The sequence below is a fragment of the Enhydra lutris genome, unplaced genomic scaffold, assembly GCF_002288905.1.
Source record: "Enhydra lutris kenyoni isolate GAN:26980312 unplaced genomic scaffold, ASM228890v2 scaffoldscaffold7, whole genome shotgun sequence".
In the NCBI taxonomy this organism is placed as follows: Eukaryota; Metazoa; Chordata; class Mammalia; order Carnivora; family Mustelidae; genus Enhydra; species Enhydra lutris.
In genome coordinates this window covers 31,619,761-31,643,593 of record NW_019154091.1, presented here as the reverse complement: position 1 = coordinate 31,643,593, position 23,833 = coordinate 31,619,761, and the positions used below count along the sequence as shown (strand labels likewise).

The 23,833-nt window shown below is 36.4% G+C and overlaps 1 protein-coding gene across 2 annotated transcripts in view; it reads left to right on the top strand.

The window, feature by feature from the left end:
* The window catches only part of LOC111142103 (nucleoporin 107), a 49,175-nt gene that overhangs the window by 4,141 nt on the left and 21,201 nt on the right, over window positions 1–23,833 (top strand). For both annotated transcript variants that reach the window (XM_022495059.1, XM_022495060.1), the window contains 8 exons: window positions 1,285–1,429; window positions 5,419–5,522; window positions 9,258–9,385; window positions 10,095–10,143; window positions 16,000–16,071; window positions 16,475–16,563; window positions 19,088–19,166; window positions 21,506–21,619. In XM_022495059.1, the coding sequence (XP_022350767.1) occupies window positions 1,285–1,429; window positions 5,419–5,522; window positions 9,258–9,385; window positions 10,095–10,143; window positions 16,000–16,071; window positions 16,475–16,563; window positions 19,088–19,166; window positions 21,506–21,619 (780 nt within the window). The remainder of the gene's footprint in view (window positions 1–1,284; window positions 1,430–5,418; window positions 5,523–9,257; window positions 9,386–10,094; window positions 10,144–15,999; window positions 16,072–16,474; window positions 16,564–19,087; window positions 19,167–21,505; window positions 21,620–23,833) is intronic.

Below are 23,833 nucleotides of genomic sequence, written 5' to 3'. Positions count from 1 at the left end.
AGATTAGGTGTTTTCTGAAGAATGGTTTTGCATGTTAAATCTCTCCTGTCTTAATCTTTAAAATATTTATTGTTGTCTTACAGATTTTGTGTTAATGTCTAACAGTGATCTAGCCAATGAACAGTTTTACTCTGCATATGAATCTGGTTTATTTTGGCAGTGTTGCTTGAAAACATGATTGAATTGACTACATCTGGGTTTAAACAAAAGAAGATGACTTATTATTTACTGTTTCAGAATTGCAAGATTAATAGTAAAATTCTTACTGTCTTAAAACCCAGGACAGAGAAAATATGTATTGATTATTATAAAATGTTTGGGTTTAAATATACATTTTTATTGTTGCTTGTGCCTGGATTTTAAATAAAGGCAATTTGTTTTTAAATAAAGATTAAAATTTTTAAACCTTTGGATAGCTTTCTCTGGCTTAAAAAGATGGATTTTAAATAAAGGTGAATTTTAAAAATAGGGACATGTTTTTAGCTTTTTATACATGTCCAAAAATAGTAGAGTAAGCCCCCATGTATGTTCTCATTGCCCAGTTATCAATATATGGCTGATCTTGTCTCATCAACACCAAGCGTTTCTTCTATGCTACTTTACAACTCCCAGATTTCACACCACTTTACCCATAAATAGTTTCGTATAGGTCTCTGAGACATAAGAATATATTTCTTTAACACATTCCTATTAACACATCTAACACTGTATATACACACACACAGTAATTCCTTTATCATTTCAAATTTCCATTTTGTATGTATATTTTTTCATTATTGTTTGTGTTTCATTAAGTATTCATATTTCCTTATGGCAATTTTTTTAAGTTGGTTTGTTTAAATTAGGCTTCAAATAAAATAAACACATTGCATATGCTTGATATGTCTCATCTTTTGATCTGTAATTTCTTCCGTCATCTCTTTTACTACCATTTATATATTGAAAAGTCTGCGTCATAGGTCCCTTACAATTTCCCAATCATGAAAAACTGATGTGAACTTAGAGCAGTAGGATTTACCTGTTAATATCAGCTTCAGTAGTACAAATGCAATGTTTATTGCCTTTAAAAAATATATATGGAGTAGTACAAAGAAGAAAACAGTCATGAAAGCTGTGATTTCCTTAACAAAATAGCCTGTGGCTATCTCTTAAATATGAAAAATACATATAGAGGTTTAAAAAAAATTTAGCAATATTAAAGTCTTTATTCCCTCAATGGCAGTAGCTCATTCATTACTTTTTTATATCTTCCTGGTTTGTTGTCTTTTGTTTTTTTTTTTTTAGGTAACTAATCTGGATGACAGTAATTGGGCCACTGCATTCACGTCACAGCGATCAGGAACCCTCACAAACACTGAGTCTCACAGTGTAACAGAGGACGTAACTCTGAGTGCTGTTATGTTACGTGAGGATGACCCTGGTGAAGCTGGTAAGATGGCTTTGAGCTTTTTGACGAAGTAGCCTGCTTCTTTACTAAGATGAAGGAAGCTATCTCTTCCTTGTGAATGTCATTAAAATAGTTTTTGTTCAGCTGATTAGGTACGGTAATGCCTGAGTCATTTGATGTAGTAGCTCTGGAAGGTTGAGAACCTCACCTGAGTTCTCAGCTGGAGCATCTTGCTTCCGTGCAAATACCTTGTCGGGTTAGTAGACTAGTCTCATCTTTATTCTTTTCACATTTGTTCTGTTGGAAGAACATGTTTCTTTTTTTTTAGGTTTAGTTTTCAGATAATACCGTTGATATGTTTTGATGTGGGTGCTAATGCTGTTTTTTTGGTTTTGTTTTTTTCAAATAGTATTGTGACCTTTCTAGTTTTAGGTTGGTTATTACCATTTTCCTTTTGGAAAAAAGTATGCTTTTCATGTGTCTGTGTGTAGTCATTATTACAGAGGTTCTTCACTTTATCATCATCATAAGCTAACATAATAGAGTCTGTGTGCTTACCTCTGCATGAACATTATCTCCTGTAACAATCCATTAAAGAGTTACAATAACTATTCCCATTTGTGGGGAAAGGAAACTGCTGCTCTTTGTGGTTAACCTGCTTCAGTTCACCTGGCTTAGAAGTGAGGGCACCAGGATTTGAAACTAAACAGTTTGATTCCACAGCACTTCTCTTAACATGGTGGTAACCACTGCTTCCTTGTAGTATCTGCCAGTAATAAGTACTCAAATTTTGAGTGACTCAGAAATCCTTTATACTGAGTCTTTAAAATACAAAAAATGTTCATTTTTAGTATGAGTAATGGATGAGACCTTAAATACGATACAGTACTTTAGTAGAGTGTATGTATTTTCCCTGAGTAGACCATGTCATCTTAGTACCTGTTATAACTGTCTCAGCTTCTTTGTTATGCATTTAAAATGCAATTCAGATATTTTAAATTTTGGTTCACATTTTCTTAGTAATTGTGGATAGATCAGATTAATACCTAACACATCTTCAGGCTCTTAAAAGACTTGTAGGTAACAAGAAAAAAAGTTGATACATTGGACTACATCAAAATCTAAAATTTCTGTGCATCAAAAGATACAATCAGTAGAGTGAAAAGGCAGCCCATGGAATGGGAGGATATTTGCAATTCTTATATCTGATAGGAGGTTAATATCTAGAATGTAGAAAGAACTACCACTCAACAACAAAAAACAACACAATTTAAAAATGGGCAAAGGATTTAAATAGACATTTCTCTAAAGATATAAAAATGGCCAATACGAATATATTATGATGCTCAACATTACTAATCATTAGGGAAATGCAGATCAAAACTGAAATGAGACCACCTCACACCCATTAGGAAGGATACTACCAAGTCAAAACAAACAAACAAAAAGAAAATAACGAGTGATGGCAAGGATGTGGAAAAATTGGAGCCCTTGTGCATTATTGGTGGGAAAGTAAAATTGTGCAGTGCTATGGAAAACAGATGGTGATTCCTCAAAAAATAGAATTACCGTATGATGAGCAATTCTGCTTTCGGATATATGCCGCAGAAAAATGAAATCAGGATCACAAATTTGTGTATCATTGTTTGTAGCCCCGTTATTCATAATAACCAAAAGGTAGAAGCAACCCAAATGTCTTTTGATGGATGAATGGATAAATAAATAAGTTATATATGTATACTGGGATATTATTCAGCCTTAAAAAGTAAGGCAGTTCAGACAACATATTACAGCATGAATGAAACTTGAAGATATTTTGCCAAATGAAATACGCAGGTGACAAAAGAACAAATACTGTATGATTGGACTTATATGAGGTACCTAAAGTAATCAGACTCCTGGAAGATAGAATGATGATTCTAGGGACTATGGGAAAGAGGAATGGAGTAATTGTTTAATAGGTACAGAGTTTTGGGTTTTTTTAATTGAGATATAATTGACATACTACATTGTGTAAGTTTAAGGTGTACAACATTGAGTTGATGTATTTACATATTGCAATGTGATTACTAGTGTTGGCTAACACCTCCATCATACCTTCACATCACAGAAATACTATTTCTTTTTTGTGGTGAGAACATTTAAGATCTAGTCTCTCAACACCTTTAAACTGTATATAATTCAGATTTGTTGACTATAATCAATGCTATACATTAGATTTCCAGAACTTACTCATCTCCTAACCGCAAGTTTGTACCCTTTGACCAGCATCTCCAATTTTCTCACCTCTTTGCTCCGTACCCACTCCTCTACCCTTTATTTATATGATCTTGGATTTTTAAGATTCCATGTGTAAGTGTTATCTTATAGTATTTGTCTTTCTCTGTCAGATTTATTTCACTTACCGTAATGTCCTCAAAGTCCATCCACATTGTCACTAGTGGGAGGATTTCCTTCTTTCTGATAGCTGAATAATATTCCATTGTATGTATTACCACTTCTTTACCCGTTAATCTCGTGATGGATACTTGGGTTATTTCCATGTCTTTGCTATTATGAGTAGTGCTGCAGTGAATGTAGGAGTGCAGATACCTTTTTGATATTCTCTTTTCATTTCCTTTGAATATATATGCAGAAGTGAGATTATTGTTTCATATGGTCGTTCTTTTTTAAAATTTTTTGAGGAACCTCCGTACTCTTCTGTAGTAAACTGAACCAGTTTACATTCTTACTGATAGTACACAAAAGCACTTGTTTTTTCTTATCTTATTAATGATAGCCATCCTGACCAGTGTGAAGCAATAATTTCATTGTATTGATTTATGTTTTTTCTGATACTAACATGGAGCATCTTTTCATATATCTCTTGACCATTTGTAGGTCTTTGGAGAAATACTATTCAGTTCCTCTGCCCATTTTTTAGTTAGACTGGAGTTTTTTTGTTAATGAATTATATGAGTTCTTTATATATTTTGGAATTAACCTCCTAGCAGATAGATGGTTTGCAAATATTTCCACCCATTCCGGAGGTTGTATGTTTGCTTTTTCATTTTGTTAATTGTTTCTTTTGCTGTACAGCGCTTTTTAGATTGACGTAGTCTTACTTGTTGACTTTGCTTTTGTTTCTTGTACTTTGGTGTCATATCCAAAACAATTGTTTCCAAGATCAATGTCAAAGAGCTCTTTGCCAAAAAAAAAAAAAAAGAGCTCTTTGCCTATATTTTTTTTTCTAGGAATTTTAGAGTTTCAGGTCATGTTTAAGTCTTTAATCCATGTCAAGTTAATTTTTATGAGTGGTATAAGATAGGGTCCAGTTTTATTTTTCTGTATGTGGTCACCCTTTTCCCAGCACATTTTACTGAAAAGGCTATCTTGGGACACCTGGGTGGCTCAGTTGATTAAGTATCTGTGAGTCCTGCATTGGGCTTCTGGCTCAGCAGAGAGCCTGCTTCTCCCTCTACCCGCTGCTCCTTCCACCTGTACTCTTCTGTCTCACCCTCTCTCTGGCAAATAAATAAAATCTTTTTAAAAAAATGAAAAGGCTGTCCTTTCCCCACTGAGTATTCTTGGTTCCTCTGTCAAATATTATTTGATTGTATATGTGGGAGTTTATTTCTGGACTCATCCATTGGTCTGTGTGTCTGTTTTTATGCCAGCCTCATACTGTTCTGATTACTAAAACTTTGTAGTATAGTTTGAGATCAAGTATGATGCCTCCACTTTCTTGCTCTTAGGATTGCTTGGGCTACGCTGAGTTGTAGTTTTGTAAGATGAAAAGAGTTCTGTGGGTAGATGGTGGTGATGGTTCTACAACAGTGTGAATGTACTTAATGCCACTAACTACATAAAAGAGGTTAAAATGGTAAATTTTGTTGTATTTTTCTTACCACAGTTAAAATTTTTAAGAAAATACAGAAGTGAAGAAAAAAAAAAAGGGATGTGTAGCTATGTTTTTAAGGGTTCAAAGAAACAGAATTACCTAGGAATATGTCACTTAACTTTTTGTTCCTTTTCTTTTTAATGTGTTCTAGCATCCATGAGTATGTATTCTGATTTCCTGCAGTCTTTTTTAAAGCACTCTTCATCTACAGTTTTTGACCTTGTAGAAGAGTATGAAAACATTTGTAGTTGTCAGGTAAGTTTATTTCGCACTAAGTTAGTTTGGTCAGACTTCAGTACTCTTAGTTTTTTGAACAGCCTCAACCTGTGAATTTCCATACTGTATTTAAAGGGGATGTCTTAGGGGTGTAGTGGCAGGGGTGGCATGGTTGGGACATTAGCCAGAGCAGCTCTGCTTTTTACATATTGAAGTTCCATAAAAGATTTATTTGGAAACCAAAGGATTCTGCTGCTTTAAAAGGAAAAAAAAAAAAAAGGAAAATCCAAAATATACAAAGAACTCTTAAAATCCAACTATTAGGAAATGAACAGACCAATTAAAAAAATGGACATGGGGCTCCTGGGTGGCTTAGGGTTAAGTGTCCAACTCTTAGCTCGGGTCTTGATCTCGGGGTTGTGAGTTCAAGCCCCGTGTTGGCCTCCATGCTGGGCATGAAGCCTACTTTAAAAAAGAAAAAAAAAAAAGACAAACTATGTTAATAGACAGCACACCAGAGAAGATACACAGATGGCAAATAAGCATATGAAAAAATGTTCAACATTGTGTGTCATTATGGAATTGTAAATCAAAACAATGAGCTGTCACTGTACACCTATTAGAATGGCAAAAGTCCCAAACACTAACAACACTAAATGCGGGCAAGGATGTGGAGCAGCAGTAGCTCTCATACATTGTTGATGGGAATGCACAATGGTATAGCCACTTTGGAAGACAGTTTCTCAGTTTCTTACAAAACTGAGCATACTCGTATCCTATGATTCAACAACATTCATACTCTGGTATTTACCAAAATTAATTAAAAACTTATGCCCACACAAAAACCTGCATATAGATGTTTATAGCAGCTTTATTTGTAATTGCCTAAACTTAGAAGCAAACAAGATGTCCTTTAGTAAGTGAATGGATAAATCAACCGTGGTACTTAAAGACTATACTGTTGGATGCTAAAACGAAATAAGCCATCAAGCCATGAAGAGACAAGAATGAACCCTAAACGCATATTACTAGGCTAAAGAAATCACTTTGAAACAGCTGCATACTATTTAAATCCAACTATATGACGTTTTGGAAAAGGCAAAACTTGGAGAGAATAAAAAGACGTGTGGTTGCCCAGGGATGGAGAAAATAAGGATGAAAAGTGGAGCTGTGTGGGTTTTGGGGTGAGTGAAACTACTCTGTACGAGATTATAATGTGGATACCTATTATACATTTGTCAAAACCCATAGAATATACAACACCAATGCCTGGGTGGATCAGTTGTTTAAGCATCTGTCTTCCACTCAGGTCATGATCCCAGGGCCCTAGGATTGAGTCCCACATTGGGCTTCTAGCTCAGCGGAGAGCCTTTTTCTCCCTCTGCCTGCTGCTCCTCCTGCTTGTGCTCTCTCTCTGACAAATAAAATCTTAAGGAAAAAAAAAAAAAAAGAATATGCTGCACCAAGAGTGAACCCTTTAATATTAACTGTGGACTTCAGGATGATCATGACAGGTCAGTGTTGGTCATTGATTGCTGTAGCAGATGTACTCTTCTGGTACTAGATATTGATAGTAAGGGGCGAAGTTACACGTGGAGTCAGAAAGTACTGGGAACTATGTACTTTCCACTCAGTTTTGCTGTGAACCTAAAACTGCTTGAAAAAATTGTCTCTTTTACTGTATTATTTATTTATTTTAGAGAGAGAGCAAGTCCACATGTGAGCTGGGGGAGTAGCAAAGAAAGGATGAGGAGAGGGAAGGGGAAAGAAATTAAAGCAGATTCCATCTGCATGCCAAGGATGTAGCCTGATATGGGGCTTCATCTCACAACCCTGAGATCATGACCTGAACCAAAACCAAGAGTTGGCTCCTTAATTTTCTTAGCCAGTGAGGTGCCTGTAAAAAAAAGTCTATTAAAAAAAAAAAGAAAAGAAAAGAAAAGGAGGTGTGCTTGGCTGGCTTTGTTGGAAAAGCATGCAACTCTTGATCTTGGTATCTTGAGTTCTAGCCCCACATTGGGTGTAGAGATTACATTAAAAATTAGTAAATAAACTAAAAAAAAAAAAAAAAGGACTTCAAATAACTATTGCATTTAAGAGTGATTGAAATAATAGCCAATATTTTTTGAGCATTTAATACTGTTTGAGTAATCAGTCTCTGAATTGCTCTGTTATAAAAGCAGTAGCTTCATTAAATAACAAAAGCAATAATAATCACTTAGTGAATTACTGGAGTTAGGATTCCAATAGAAAATGTAATAATGAGAAGTACAGATAACACTGTTATTTTTTTTTTTTAACATTTTATTTATTTATTTGACAGAGAGAGAGATCACAAGTAGGCAGAGGCAGGCAGAGAAAGAGGAGGAAGCAGGCTCCCTGCCGAGCCCAGAGCCCGATGCGGGGCTCGATCCCAGGGTCCTGGGAGAGAGCCCCACATCGGGCTCTCTGCTCAGCGGGGAGCCTGCTTCCCTTCCTTTCTCTCTGCCTGCCTCTCTGCCTACTTGTGATCTGTCTGTCAAATAAATAAATAAAATCTTAAAAAAAAAAAAAGATAAGAATGCCATTACTTTGTGAATGCTTTTTAAATGGAGAGAAAAATTGCGTGGTAGCAATTCCTCATCTTCTGAATGAGGGAGCTCCTGTTTCCTAGTTCCCCTTGATAAGATAAGGAAGGTACTATTCATAACCTTTGAGAAAGGTTTCCTTTACCCTGTGTCCTTAAACTTTCTGATAAACAATTTTATGTGTGTTTCTGGAGAGACCATCTACACTTTTCATTAGATTTTCACACGTGCCTCAACCTGAAAAAGGTTAAGAACTACTGTTTTAGAACAAGGAGGGATTTTAGTTAAGTTTTGGTTAGAAATGACAATGTTTTAGTACCAATCTTTTTTTTTTTTTTCCTTCTTTTAAGAGATAGAGTGCTCACCAGTGGGTTTGAGGGGGGAGTAAAGGGGAGGGGTGAAGTGAGAGGAGAGAGAGAGAGAGTCCCAAGTAGGCGTCACATGCAGCGTGGAGCCGACTTAGGGGCTTGATCCCAAGACCATGACCCAAGCTGAAATGAAGAGTCAGAGGCCCAACCAACTTGAGTCCACCTGGCATCCCTCGGTACCAATCTTTTTTTTTTTTTTTTAATGATTTTATTTATTTATTTGACAGAGAGAGATCATAAGTAGACAGAGAGGCAGGCAGAGACAGAGAGAGAGAGGGAAGCAGGCTCCCCGTCAAGCAGAGAGCCTGATGTGGGACTCGATCCCAGGACCCTGAGATCATGACCTGAGCTGAAGGCAGAGGCTTAACCCTACTGAGCCACCCAGGCGCCCCCCTCGGTACCAATCTTAAAATGTTTTTCTTGATTTGTTATATGGTATTAAGTTTTCTGTCATAATTTGAAGATATTTTTAATTTTCATTGCCATGCTGTTCATGTTATGATTTTGTCATGTATAGGTTAGAATTTGCTTGTCTTCTGAGTAGGTATATAAGATGAAAAAAATATACCCATGGCTGTTATTGTTGAATCTGAACTCTAGAGTATATTAGAACTTTTACATAAATACTCAAATAAGCATACCTTACTTCAAAGGCTGTTTCTGGTGGGAATGTTATATTTCATTCAATTAAAAAAAGCAATAGGTAGGCAGGAACAATTTATAATACAGTGTGTGTGTGTATGTTTATATATATATATATTTAGTTTTAGCACCATGCAGTTGAAGAACACAAAGTTATGACTTAGAATGAAAGAGAATCTCTTTTGTTTTTACGTCAGGTGAACATACTGAGTAAAATAGTGAGCCGAGCAACACCTGGACTTCAGAAGTTCTCAAAAACAGCCAGTATGCTCTGGCTTCTTCAACAGGAGATGGTCACGTGGAGGCTGCTGGCTTCTCTGTATAGGTAAAATTCTGTAGGACTGATTCAGTAAAATAAACACACAGTAACCAATAGACAAAAGTGAAAGTAGTATGTGTTTGGAAATAGGTTCTGCTATTTTTGATATTTATCATTTTGAATGCCTTGTCATTAGATCATTGTTGGGGCTGAGTTAGGAGGGAAGAGGGAAATACTAGGTCATAAAGCCGGTAGCTCCCAAGAATATATGTATAATGGTTAAGGAAAGTGCTGAAAATACTTGAATACTTAGGAGAGGATAGACAAGAAAAAGAACTGAAAAACAGACTTTATGTCAAGCATCAGTTTGAAAGAAGTTAACCATGTTTTCCTGCTCTCAGATTCTTGCTTTCAGAAGAGTTTTGGCTCTCATTCTGTTGCTTTTTTATCATGATGAGAAAATCTTGAGAGGAAATCAGATTATTTAATTTTTACCATATAAAAACATTATATTAAAAAGTTAGGTGTGTGTATTAGTAGGTAGCCAAGAAAGTCTTTTTGCACTGTGTATTTTTAGTATCAGTTTTGTTCAGGTCTCAATATCAGATCCAGAAGATATTTATTGCTTATAACTTTGTTTTTAAAGAATGATTAAGTTTGACTGGAAACTCATTCATTTATGCTGACTAGAATACAAGTTTGTGTATATATGTAGTTTAAGAGGTGATTTCATATATAAATTAAGGCTTTTTTATTTTGTGTTATTTTTCCTCAGAGACAGAGTACAGTCTGCATTAGAAGAGGAAAATACATTTGCAGTTACTGTAAGCTTAAGATTAATTTTTTCCTCTATAAATATTTAAAAATTAAGATGGTTTTTAGTAATAGAGTTTTATTTTTGACCATCTTGAGTTTCTTCATTTTAAAAATTTTATAAGTAAAGGGGCACCCAGGTGGCTTAGTGGGTTGAGCCTCTGCCTTCGGCTCAGGTCATGATCTCAGGGGCCTGGGATCAAGCCCCGGGTCAGGCTCTCTGCTCGGCAGGGAACCTGCTTTCCCCTCTCTCTCTGCCTGCCTCTCTGCCTACTTGTGATCTCTCTGTCAAATAAATAAATAAAATCTTCAAAAAAAATTTTTTTTTAAAGTAAACATAATCTTGTAAAATGATTAAATATCAATTTATATTATAGAGTAAAATGTAAAAGTCCTCTTTTATCTCTCTTACTCTTCAGTCTTTCTGCTACCACTTTTCTGTGTATCCTTATATGTTTATACATACACATAGTTTTTTTGTTTTTGTTTTTGTTTTGTTTTTAAGATTTTATTTATTTGACAGACACAGTGAGAGAAGAACACAAACAGGAGGAGTGGGAGAGGGAGAAGTAGGCTTCCCACTAAGCAGGGAGCCTGAAGCAGGGCTCCATCCGAGGACCCTGGGATCATGACCTAAGCCAAAGGCAGATGATTAACGATTGAGCCACCCAGGTGCCCCAACATAGTTGCTTTTTTTTTTTAATGTATAGTATGATTTCTGTTATATATTATAGTGATTTTCCATTTTATTCATCAATATTTGTATTTTTTTTCATGTCAGTTCATGTAGATTTAGCTTATTTTTTCATAGTATGCTAGAGTATAAGTGAACCATAATTTTTTCAGACATTCTGATGAACATATTTAGGTTGTTTCCAGTATTTCTGCTATACCAGTCAATAATGCAATGAACATTCTTCATATTTATCTGTATATTCCAAAATTTTCTACATTTCTAGAAGTGAGTTGTTGGGTCAAAGTTTGATAGAGATTGTCATATTGCCTTCCCAATGGAATATGCTGATGGTGGGTGAAAATGTTTAATATCAATCATTTGATGTTGCCAGTTGGAGGAAAAGTGTGTTATTTTAATTTGCCTATCATTGATCATTAGGAAGGTGGAGTGTTATTCATTCTTAAGCATTAATATTCTTTTTTTTTTAAGATTTTATTTATTTATTTAACAGAGATCACAAGTAGGCAGAGAGACAGGCAGAGAGAGAGAGGGGGAAGCAGGCTCCCTGCTGAGCAGAGAGCCCGATGCAGGGGTCTATCCCAGAACTCTGAGATCATGACCTGAGCCGAAGGCAGTGGCTTAACCTACTGAGTCACACAGGTGCCCCTAAAGCATTAATATTCTTATACAAATTGTATATTCATATCCTTTACTCATTTTCCAATTATTATTTCCTCATATATGTTAAAAATAGTCTTCTGTTACTTGTCTTTCAACTTTAAGGAGTCTTTGTCAAGCAGACATTTCCCTTTTTTGTGTTCCCATCTGTCAGGTTTTCCTTTGTCATTCATTATTTTGTGTCTTGTTAAGGAAGGCCTTTCCTACCTATTTTTAAAGTAATTCTCCAGGGGCACCTGGGTGGCTCAGTGGGCTAAAGCCTCTGCCTTCAGCTCGGGTCATGATCTCAGGGTCCTGGGATTGAGCCCCACATCAGGCTCTCCAGTCAGCATGGAGCCTGCTTCCTCCTCTCTCTTTGCCTGCCTCTCTGCCTACTTGTGATCTCTGTCTGTCAAATAAATAAATAAGATCTTTAAAAAATAAATAAGTAAATAAAATATTCTCCAGTGTTTTCTTCTAAACCCAAATCTCATTTTCTTCATAATAAGCTCTTGGAATTCACCTAGAGTTAATTTTGTCTCTGAAGTAAGAAAGAGATTTAACTTTTTTCAGATGGATATCCATTTAGTCCCAACACCACTTATCAAACAAATGTATTTGTCATATTTATACATGTATCTTCTTTCTCTTTTATTGATTGATTTATTTGAAAACCAATATTATACAGCTGAGTCTCTAATTCAGAAGTTTTGGTATTTGGCAAGATAAGTCTCCCTCATTTAAAAATACATTTTTGCACACTTTTTTCCAAATGAACTTTGCAATTTTTATTTTTTTAAAAGTCCTATTGGGATATTTATTGAAGTGGCTATTCAATTTGTAAATTTGGGGAGAAGTGACATCTTTACATGTTGAATCTGCTTATGATCATAGCATATCTTTCCAATTATTTAGTTTTTTTAACATACAATGTATTATGGGTTTCAGAAGTACAGGTGGTTCATCAGCCTTATATAATACCCAGTGCTCATTATATATCACTTCCTCTCCTAAATGTCCATCACCCAGTTACCCCATCCCTCCACCTTCTCCATTTATTTAGATTTTTTTATAGTTCATATAAATCTGTACTTGCCTCTATAATAAAGTCTATATGAATCATGTCGTGAATGGACTCTTTTCGTATTACATTTTCTAATTATTTATTACTGTAAAATAGGCTAATGATTTGTGTTTAGAGCTCATATTTAGCCATTTTTCTGAACTCTTACTAGCTCTAGTTGATTTTTTCATTTGACTTTATTGAGTTTTCTACATTGGCACTAATTGTCTACACATAGTAAGTTTCCTTTAATTCTTTTAATCTCTTGTTTCTTTTACTTGCCTTATAACATTGACTAGGAGCATCCATACACCATTGAATTATATTAGTAATAGACATTTTTTTCTTATTCCTGACTTTTGATAAGAATGCTTTTGTTTTGGGGCGCCTAGGTGGCTCGGTGGGTTAAAGCCTCTGCCTTTGGCAGATGATCCCAGGGTCCTGGGATTGAGCCCCGCATCAGGCTCTCTGCTCAGCATGGAGCCTGCTTCCTCCTCTCTCTCTTTGCCTGCTGCTCTGCCTACTTGTAATCTCTGTCTGTCAAATAAATAAGTAAAATCTAAAAGAAGAAAAATTGTTTAAAAAAAATGCTTTTGTTTTATTGTATATTAAGGGTGTTTTTTTTTTTGTTTTTTTTGTTTTTTTTCTGTCTTAACCAGTTAAGAGTTGGGATGGGTATTGAATACAATCAGAAGTGTTTTATTTAAAAAAAATTTTTTTTTAATGTATTTTGTGGTTCTTTTTTCTTTTTCTTTTTTTTTTTTTAAAGATTTTATTTATTTATTTGACAGAAAGATCACAAGTAGGCAGAGAGAGAGGAGGAAGCAGGCTCCCTGCTGAGCAGAGAGCCCAATGCAAGGCCTGATCCCAGGACCCTGGGATCATGACCTGAGCCAAAGGCAGAGGCTTTAACCCACTGAGCCACCCAGGCACCCCTCAGATGTGATGAATATCTGCTTTAATTTATTAATGTAGTGGCTTGCATTTTCTTAATGTTGAGTTATCTTCAAGTAGGATAAACTCTGTTATGATATATTCTTAAATAGACTACTAAATTTTATTAGCTAATTATTTTATTGAGAACTTTTGCAAATGTATTTTCTTTTTTTGTTACTTATCCTTATCCAGTTTTGGTGTCTGAATTATGTTAGTTCTCCAGAACAAGATCATATATCTCCCATCATTTTTCCATACTCTGTTTAAAGAACATGGAAACTACTTGTTCTTTAAAGATGTGGTAAAAATATGCCTTTAAAATCATAAAGACCAGGTACTCTTTGGGGGTTTAATTGCTTTTTATTTTCTGATTATATGTTTGAAGCAACTATAAATAAATCAAAAGTGAAAATAAATACACATTTTTATAGTAAATGATTTCAGTCATACATGTCTGTTAATCTGCTCTTCACCTAAAATACTTCTAACATCTTTTCAATCTTATAATTTATTCATTCTACAAACACTGTTTAATTCCAACCAAGTGACATGCACATGTAGGAAGATTATCATATACTTAGCTATTATTGAACTTACTAGTTTTTTTTTTAAGATTTTATTTATTTAAAGATTTTATTTATTTATTTGACAGAGAGAGATCACAAGTAGACAGAGAGGCAGGCAGAGAGAGAGAGAGAGAGGGAAGCAGGCTCCCTGCTGAGCAGAGAGTCCGATGTGGGACTCGATCCCAAGACCCTGAGATCATGACCTGAGCCGAAGGCAGCGGCTTAACCCACTGAGCCACCCAGGCGCCCCTATTTATTTATTTGACAGACAGAGATCACAAGTAGGCAGAGAGGCAGGCAGAAAGAGACGGAGAAGCAGGCTCCCCACTGAGCAGAGAGCCCAATGCGGGACTCTATCCCAGGACCCCAGGATCATGACCTGAGCCGAAGGCAGAGGCTTTAACCCACTGAGCCACCCAGGCGCCCCTGAACTTACTAATTTTAATAGTTTTCCATTGATTGTTTTATTTTTCTATCTACAAATAGGGATGACTGACTTTGATGTTTTTTCCATACTTATTACTACTTCTTTTTCTGGTTTTATATAATAGCTAGAACTTTCAAAGTAAAGTTGAATAATTACAGAAATTCTTTTCATCTTCTGGATTTTATTTTATTTTATTTTTTTTTGTTTTAAAGACTTTATTTATTCGAGAGAGAGAGCAAGCAGTGGAGGGGGGAATAGGAAGAGGGACAAGCAGACTCCCCACTCAGCATGTAGCCCAATGTGGGGCTCTATCCCAGGACCCTGAGAACATGACCTAAGCTGAAGTCAGATGCCCACCCAGCTGAGCCACCCAGGTGCCTTTATCTTCTCAATTTTGAAGGAATATCTCTCTATAGTTTCTTTGCTATAGGTTTCAACAAGAATAGTCTATTATATTGGCAAAATATTCTTCTATTTCTAATTTATAAAGTTATTTTTCATCAAGTGACATTTGGCATCTGTCAAGGTATTCATGTTGCTTTTTCCTTTTTTTAACCCACAAATAAGATGGATTAATTAATAGATTTGACCCGTGCTTCTACTGGTCACAAACCTTTTGATATACTGTTTAATATTACTTGCTAATATCTATGTGAAGTTGTCTTTTAAAGTCAGTCTTAAGACCCTTGGATTGTGGGGCACCTGGGTGGCTCAGTGGGTTAAAGCCTCTGCCTTCAGCTCGGGTCATGATCCCAGGGTCCTGGGATGGAGCCTTTCAGCAGGGAGCCTGCTTCCTCCTCTCTCTCTGCCTGCCTCTCTGCCTACTTGTGATCTCTGTCTGTCAAATAAATAAAATCTTTAAAAAAAAAAAAAAAAAGACCCTTGGGTTGTTAAGTTTTATTACCTATCAACTTCTGCTACGTAAAGTGGAAAGAATTTAAAGTTTTTAAATGTTTACTTTCTGATATGTCATATGACTACCTACTGCCCTTTATTAAGATTTTTTTGTGTTTCATTTGTTCTGTGTTTTATTTTTCCCCACAACAACATCTCTGGGGAAGTAACGTTTTAAAATACGAAGTGTAGGGACGCCTGGGTGGCTCAGTTGGTTAAGCAGCTGCCTTCGGCTCAGGTCATGATCCCAGCGTCCTGGGATCGAGTCCCACATCGGGCTCCTTGCTCGTCAGGGAGCCTGCTTCTCCCTCTGCCTCTGCCTGCCATTCTGTCTGCCTGTGCTCGCTCTCTCTCCCTCTCTCTCTCTGACAAATAAATAAATAAAATCTTTAAAAAAAATAAAATAAAAAAAAAAATACGAAGTGTAACCAAAGAATTAAAATATCAAGTAAGAGCAGCTGCAAATTGATCTAGCAGTTTGAAATTTACTTATGAAAAATTTTCAAACATGAATACACAGATTTGTTGTATGGTTAAATGTTTATGCATAATTAAATATAATTATGTCAGATTCACTTTTCCCTTTGTATTAAAATAATATTCTTAGAACATCTTTTTTTTTCTCTCCTTCAAATAATTTTTTAATAGGCTCTTAATGCCAGTGAGAAAGTGGTGGTGGAAGCATTATTTCAGAGAGATTCACTTGTCCGACAAAGTCAGGTATGACTAAAATTTTGAAATACTTTTTTATGAAACATGGAGAAAAGCTAAATGACATGCAAAGAACTGAAGCTTTTTAAGTTTAAAACATTAACTTTTTTTTCTTTTTGATCTTTTACTTGTAATTAAAAGGCATTAAGAACCTTGTTCTTCAATTTTTGAATAATAGCCCTAGTATTTGCAGGAATAGCCTTTTAAGAATTGTATTATTCCTGTAGAAAATATCTTTCTTTTGCCATATTTGTATATCTTAAAAAAGTAAAAAGTAGTTGGAAAAATTGTTAGTTGGTATTTTTTTAAATAGAAACCTTTTTTAAATTAAGGATGGAATTACCACTTTAAATAAAACACTGACAGGTTTTATAGTTAATACTTCTTTTTTTTTTTTTTTTTTCTTTCCTAGCTTGTGGTGGATTGGCTAGAGAGTATTGCCAAAGATGAGATCGGAGATTTTTCCGATAATATTGAATTTTATGCAAAATCAGTGTATTGGTAAGTTACTAATCATTTATTCTTAAAGTCACTCAACATTGGCTTTGTTTATTTATCTTTCAACACATATTCAGTTCTTACTGCTTATTCAGCCTGTCAGCAAAACAGATTAAAAACTCTGCTTTTATGGCGTCATAATCGTTTAGCAGCGTTAGACCACAAATACGTAGCCTGTTGGAAATCAGAGCTTTGAAAAAGAGTGTCAGAGTTAATAGATAGAGGATGACAGTAGGTGCAAGTTTAAATAGAAGAGGTAATCAGGGCAGGCCTCTCTAAGAATGTAACAGGTAGTGAGTGAGAGGAGGCAAAACACAAACATCTGGGGGATAAGTGTTCTAGGCAGGAACAGAAACTTCAAAGATCAGAAAACAAAGTATTTACACGAGGAGGCCAGTGTGAACACAGCAAAGAAAAGTATGGTAGGAAATGAGATTAAAGAGGGTCAAATACTATAGGACCTTTATAGGCTGGCCAGGATAAAGCTATGGGACTTTATTCTAAATGTGATAGAAAACCTTGAGAACAGAATAATGACATGTCTGATACGTATTTTCAAACAGTTACCTGGCTATATTTTCTATTGTATTTCGATCATCAAGAAGATACTTCAGCTATGTTTCCAGCTACTTGTGATTTTTTAAAAAAAACTTTGGTCACTGCATCCTTTAATACTTCTAAATTATTTTAGGATCTTGAAGCCAAGAAGCATCCCTAGGTTAAAGGGACAGTTTTAAGACTTGAAGAAAAAGTTCAGATTGTGTTTCAGTTCAGTAACATTATGCCTGTACAAAGTCTGCAAGTCCATCATTACATCTTTGCTTAACTAGGAGATTAGTGCTATTCAGTGTTTGTTAAAAATTAAATCTTGAGAGGTTGTGATTTTTCTAGGAAAAAATCTTTTTTTTTTTTTTAAAGATTTTAATTATTTATTCGACAGAGGTCACAAGTAGGCCAAGAGGCAGGCAGAGAGAGAGGCGGAAGCAGGCTCCCTGCTGAGCAGAGAGCTGGACTCGAGGCTTGATCCCAGGACCCTGAGATCATGACCCCAGCTGAAGGCAGAGGGTTAACTGACTGAGCCACCCAGGCGCCCCAGAATTTTCATTTAACACTTAAAAATTTTAGGGCACCTGGATGGCTCAGTGTATTAAGCCGCTGCCTTCGGCTCAGGTCATGATCCCAGGGGCATGGGATCGAGTCCCACATCGGGCTCTCTGCTCAGCAGGGAGCCTGCTTCCTCCTCTCTCTCTCTCTGCCTGCCTCTCTGCCTACTTGTGATCTCTCTTTCTGTCAAATAAATAAATAAAATCTTAAAAAAAATTAAAAAAAATAAAACTTAAAAATTTTAGGTAAAATGCCCTGTTAAGGTTTTCGCACAGTTTTTTATAGTTAGTCTCCTTTTCTTACTGATCAGTGGAACAGAATATAGAACCCAGAAACAGACCTACACTTCGATGGTCAGTTGGTATTCAATAAAGGCATTAAAGCAGTCCAGTGGGGGGTATTAAATGTCTTTTCAACAAACCATGCATAAAAAAATGGATACTGCTGCAAAAAAAAAAAGGTCAGCCTTGACACCTCCCTCACACCATACCCAACATTTAATTCAAGGTGGATCACAAAAGCTAAAAACCACACAGCTTTTAGAGGAGAACATCTTTGGGGACTTGGGGATAGACAAGAGTTTCTTAGGTTGTAGGAAGCAATAATCGGGGAAAATTGATTGGACTTCATCAAAATGAAAAACTTCTCATTAGAGACATCATTAAGAAAATGAAAGAGAGCAAGCCATATACTGGAAGAAACATGTAAGGCTTGTAGCCGATAGAGAACTACAACTCAATAAAAAGATAATGCAGGGGCGCCTGGGTGGTTCAGTGGGTTAAAGCCTCCGCCTTCGGCTCGGGTCATGATCCCAGGGTCCTGGGATCGAGTCCCTCATCAGGCTCTCTGCTCAGCAGGGAGCCTGCTTCCCTTCCTCTCTCTCTGCCTGCATCTCGGCCTGCTTGTGATCTCTGTCTGTGAAATGAATAAATAAAATCTTTTAAAAAAAAAAGAAAAAAAGAAAAGGATAGTGCAGTAAAAAAGGGCAAAGATTTGACAGATACTTCACAGAAGCAGACAGATGAATGGCCAATAAAGACATGAAAACATGTTCAGCATCATTAGTCATCTGAGCTCAAATGCCTCTTTCTGTTTAGCATTTTTGCATGTATTTCTGAGTTTGTACTCTCTTTTTCTTACTTTGACTTGATTTTATTTTCTTTCTTTTTTTTTTTTTTTTTTAAAAGTTTTTTTTTATTTATTTGACAGAGAGATCACAAGCAGGCAGAGAGAGAGGAGGAAGCAGGCTCCCCTAGAGAGCAGAGAGCCCGATGCGGGGCTCGATCCCAAGACTCTGAGATCATGACCTGAGCCGAAGGCAGCGGCTTAACCCACTGAGCCACCCAGGCGCCCCTTGATTTTATTTTCTTAAATAGACCTACTAAAATTTCTCCTGTAAGAACTTTTATACTTTTTCTTACAGGGAAAACACCCTGCATACCCTGAAACAGCGGCAGCTACCTTCTTACATAGGAAGTGTTCGTCCCCTTGTCACTGAATTGGTAAGTTTCTTTGAAATTAAAGTTGTCTTCAAGGATCCATGATTGTCTTTTATTTTATTAATTCATTTATTATTTTTATTTTTTTAAAGAGTTATTTATTTATTTATTTATGTGAGAGCGTGAGAGAGGGGAGAGGGTCAGAGGGAGAAGCAGACTCCCCACTCAGCAGGGAGCCCAATGTAGGACTCAATCCAGGGACTCCAGGATCATGACCTGAGCCAAAGGCAGTCGCTTAACCAACTGAACCACCCAGGCGCCGCCTATAATTGTTTTCTAAAGTCTGAGAATTTTTATTCACACAGATCTTAGTTTTGGTTTCCCAAAAGTTTGCATTATACCATTTAACTCTAAAGCTACTCAGTTGCATTTGAATTTGACCAAATGCATTTGAACATATCTGTGGCCCATGAATTGTAAATTGTAAAAGAAGATTCAGAAAGTGATTTCCCAGCTTTAAAAATAAATTAATTTTGGTCTTACAGTAAGGTTTGACCCTTCAACTGTGAGGTGATGACTTATGAAAGCTCTTTTATAGGGAGACTGGGTGGCTGAACTGAGTTGAGTGTCTGCCTTTAGTTCAGGTGGTGGTCCTGGGATCCTGGGACTGAGCTCCACGTCGGGTTCCCTGCTCAGTGGCGAACCTGCTTCTGTTCACCTACCTCCCTGCTGCTTGTGCTCTCTTGCTATCTCTTGCTGTCTCTCTCTATCAAATAAATAGATAAAATCTTAAAAAAAAAGGGGGAGCACCTGGGTGGCTCAGTGGTCATGATCTCGGGGTTCCGGGATCGAGCCCTGTGTCAGGCTCTCTGCTCAGCGGGGAGCCTGCTTCCCCCCTCTTTCTCTCTCTCTGCCTGCCTCTCTGCCTACTTGTGATCTCTGTCAAATAAATAAATAAAATCTTTAAAAAGAAAAGAAAAGAAGAAAGCTCTTACATATAAAAAGCAGGGGGAAGAAAGCTTGACGTTAGAAAGGTCATTCCAGGATATGAGTAATAGGAATAACAGTACAATTGAAGAGAACAGGAGTCTAATTCCTGTAGAAATAAAGGAACAGAGCTTTGTGACAGGTGGAGACATGTGCACTAAATGTTTATAATGAAAAGTGAGAGAAATAAGTAACAACTGGAAAAATTGATAGAATTCCATTGGGTAACAAAGTGATGTTGATGAAAATTGTTTTGGAAACTACTAGAAGAGCTTGAAATAAATCATAGCTAAATTACCCTGTAGCAAGCAACTAAAAATCATTTAATCTTAACATCTGAAAAGTGGTTATTTCCTTCTTGCCAGAAAGAGACTGTGTTCCAAAACTGAACGATTGTATCAGTCTGCAGAATATTTGTGAAAGAGCTAGTTTCCTTATTATAAACTTTATTTTCTGAATCAATATTCATATTACCATATACTTAGTAGCATTTGAAATGAGTCACATTAAAATAGTTTTTCACTTAAAATTCATCATGAAGATCACATGTGCTATTTACTGCAAAAGTGAGGACAATATGTTATCCCAAATGTTTAAAGGCACATTTTGTTCTATCTATGAAAAATAGTAGGTGGGAATAACTGTTTTAGGTGGATTTTATTTACTAGAAATCTGTTCTTTAAACTTTTTTTATTGGACACTGGTGTGTTTTATATGGTCTTAGTTCCATAGTGGGCTCTCTTCTCAGTATGTTCTCAAAGTACCAGCTAAGCATTTTCAAGTTACAGAATGTATTGTCGACTCCCTTAGTTTTCCTCTGGCTCATTCTCCATCTAGGCCTCATTCTGTTTTGTTTTGTTTTAAGTTTTTTTGTGTGGTTTTTTTGTTTTTGTTTTTGTTTTTGTTTTAATTTGACAGAGACACAGCGAGAGAGGGAACACAAGCAGGGAGAGTGGGAAAGGGAGAAGCAGGCTTTTTGATTCCAGGACCCTGGGATCATGACGTGAGCCGAAGGGAGAGGCTTCACGACTGAGCCACCCAGGTGCCCTCAATTCTGTTTAGAATTAACTTGGTTGTGTAATTGCTACAACAGGGTACAGCTCGTGTCAGCTGGAATGATGAATAGCATTTTTAGAATTGTCTGGCTAGGCTGCCATAGTAGTGTTACTGCCTTGCCTGACCTAGACCTGTGCCTTTGTGGGCCAACAGAGTTTGTTTTGAATGGGCAGCAGATAGTTGTGTGTCTCTCTGGAATACCTGGGATATTTTCACTCCCTTTGTTACTTAACTAAATTGTAAATAAAGTTATTTCAGTATATAAACTGAGGAGATTTACCATCTCTTGGTGATGTTCAGAATGTATGTGGGTACAAAGAATTTATCATTGATTTTTTTTTTGGGGGGGGGGTTGTTAGGACCCTGATGCTCCTATTAGACAGAAAATGCCCCTTGATGATCTGGATAGAGAAGATGAAGTCCGATTACTCAAGTATCTTTTCACTTTAATCCGTGCTGGAATGACAGAAGAGGTAAGTCATATATCCTGCTGCTTCAGTTTCAAAGTCATAGACTCTTCAAGTTGGAAGGGATCTTTGTGACCACCTAGTTTGTCTCCTCAATGCAATAATCTCTTCCACAGTATTTCTGGATCTACTTCCTGTTCAAATGTTTCCAGTGATAAGAAACACATTGCTTCAGAAAGCAGTGCATTCTTGATTGTGCAACTCTTAATAGGAAATTCTTTTGAAGATGTCAAATTTTGCTTCCATGTATTGTACCTCATACCCTAGGCATAACCCCCTTATTTTTAGTTCTGATTTTTAAGAGTTAAGAATGAGTCTGGCCCTAATTGCTCTTCTGGGTGACCCTGTTTACCCTTGAATGGTCCTCAGACTTCTTCCTTTAAATCTCACTTTTTGAAATCTCTTTTGTGGGGCGCCTGGATGGCTCAGTGGGTTAAGGCCTCTGTCTTCTGCTCAGGTCATGATCCCAGGGTGCTGGGATCAAGCCCCACATCGGGCTCTCTGCTCAGCAGCAAGCCTGCTCCCCCTCCCCACCCCCTGCCGCCTGCCTCTCTGCCTACTTGTGATCTCTGTCTGTCAAATAAATAAAATCTTTAAAAAAAAAATACAAAAAAATTAAAAATCTCTTGTAATAGTTAAGATCTTACATATAGAATGTGGAATATCTAGCTTATTGAACGGCTTTGCTGACTCTTGAGTTGAGACAGTCTGATGCCTAAGAGCTTCAAGCTTAGGGTAATAATTTAAGTTCCAGCTACTGCCTGGTAATGAGGGAAATAACTAGGAATCACAATAGCAAATAAGGATATATTTTTTAAAAACAGAAAACAAAAATACTGCATTTTTGAAGGCTTGAAAAACAACTCTCAAGGTTCCACTACCTTTACATAACCACAGATAGTGGGGTTTTTTAAATTATTATTATTTACTTATAGCACTCTTTTTTTTTCTGCCTCTTTTTTTTCTTAGCGATAGCAAGGGCTTCAGTAAAGTCCATATTTTCCATCGTTTTCATTTATAAGCAAATAGTAATACAACCCTGAAGCTCAGACAGTTTGGGTGACTTCCAAGGTCACAGGATTAGTGAAATAAGTAATCAAGGTTGGAATGCAGGGCTCTGATCCCAGTTCAGAGCCTGTTCTATTACCAGGTGGTCGCTCTGGCTGTACCACTCACTCTTTGTCCATGAGTAACCTAATCACCATCTTTGTGCCCCAGTTTTCTCATCTACTGAACAGGTAAATAATTAGCACCTTTCTCTTTGGCTGCATGTGAGGTAATTTGTGTGAAGTACCTAGCACAATGTCTGGCTCACAGTAAATAGTCAATAAATGAGAACTCTCATAATTATTAACATTTTCACCTTACACATGAAGAAACTATTAGAGCCTCAAAAAGACTTGACAAGAGAACAAGATTTTTTTTTCTTTTTTTCTTTTACCTTTGGACCCCCTTCATCCATCTCTCCCAAGCCCACCTCTGGCAACCACTGTTCCCTGTATTTATGAGCTGCTTTTGTTTTTTACTTTTTAAATTCCAAATATAAGAGAGGTCATGTGATATTTTTCTTAGTCTGACTTATTTCACTTAGCGTAATGTCCTCTAGGTCCATCTATGTTGGTGCAGATGGCAAGATATGTTTCTTTTTTGGCCAAATAATACTCCATTGTATACCTATGTAACACATCTTTTTACCCATTTATCCCTCAGTGAACACTTAGGTTGTTTCTGTATCTTGGCTATTGTAAATGCTGCAGTGAACATGAGGGTGTATATATATTTTCAAGTTAATGTTTTTATTTTCTTTAGATAAACACCCAGAAGTGGAATTACTGGATCACATGGTTATTCTATTTTAAATTTTTTAAGGAACCTCCTTACTGTTTTCCACAGTGGCTGTACAGTTTGCATTTTCACCAGCAGTGTGCAGGGGTTCTCTTTTCTCCACATCCTTGCCAGTACTTCTGTTTATTATCTTTTGATAAGACCTTTCTTTTGTACCTCTTTTGAACATAATCATAGTCATGGTATAATACATTGAGGTTTTTTTTTAAACAACTTTATTGAGTTTTGATTCACATACTATATAATTCTTCCCTTGTATTTATTTTTATTTTTTTTTTTTAAGATTTTATTTATTTATTTATTTGTCAGAGAGAGAGAGAGAGAGAGAGAGAGAGCGGGCGAGCACACAAGCAGGCAGAGCGGCAGGAAGAGGTG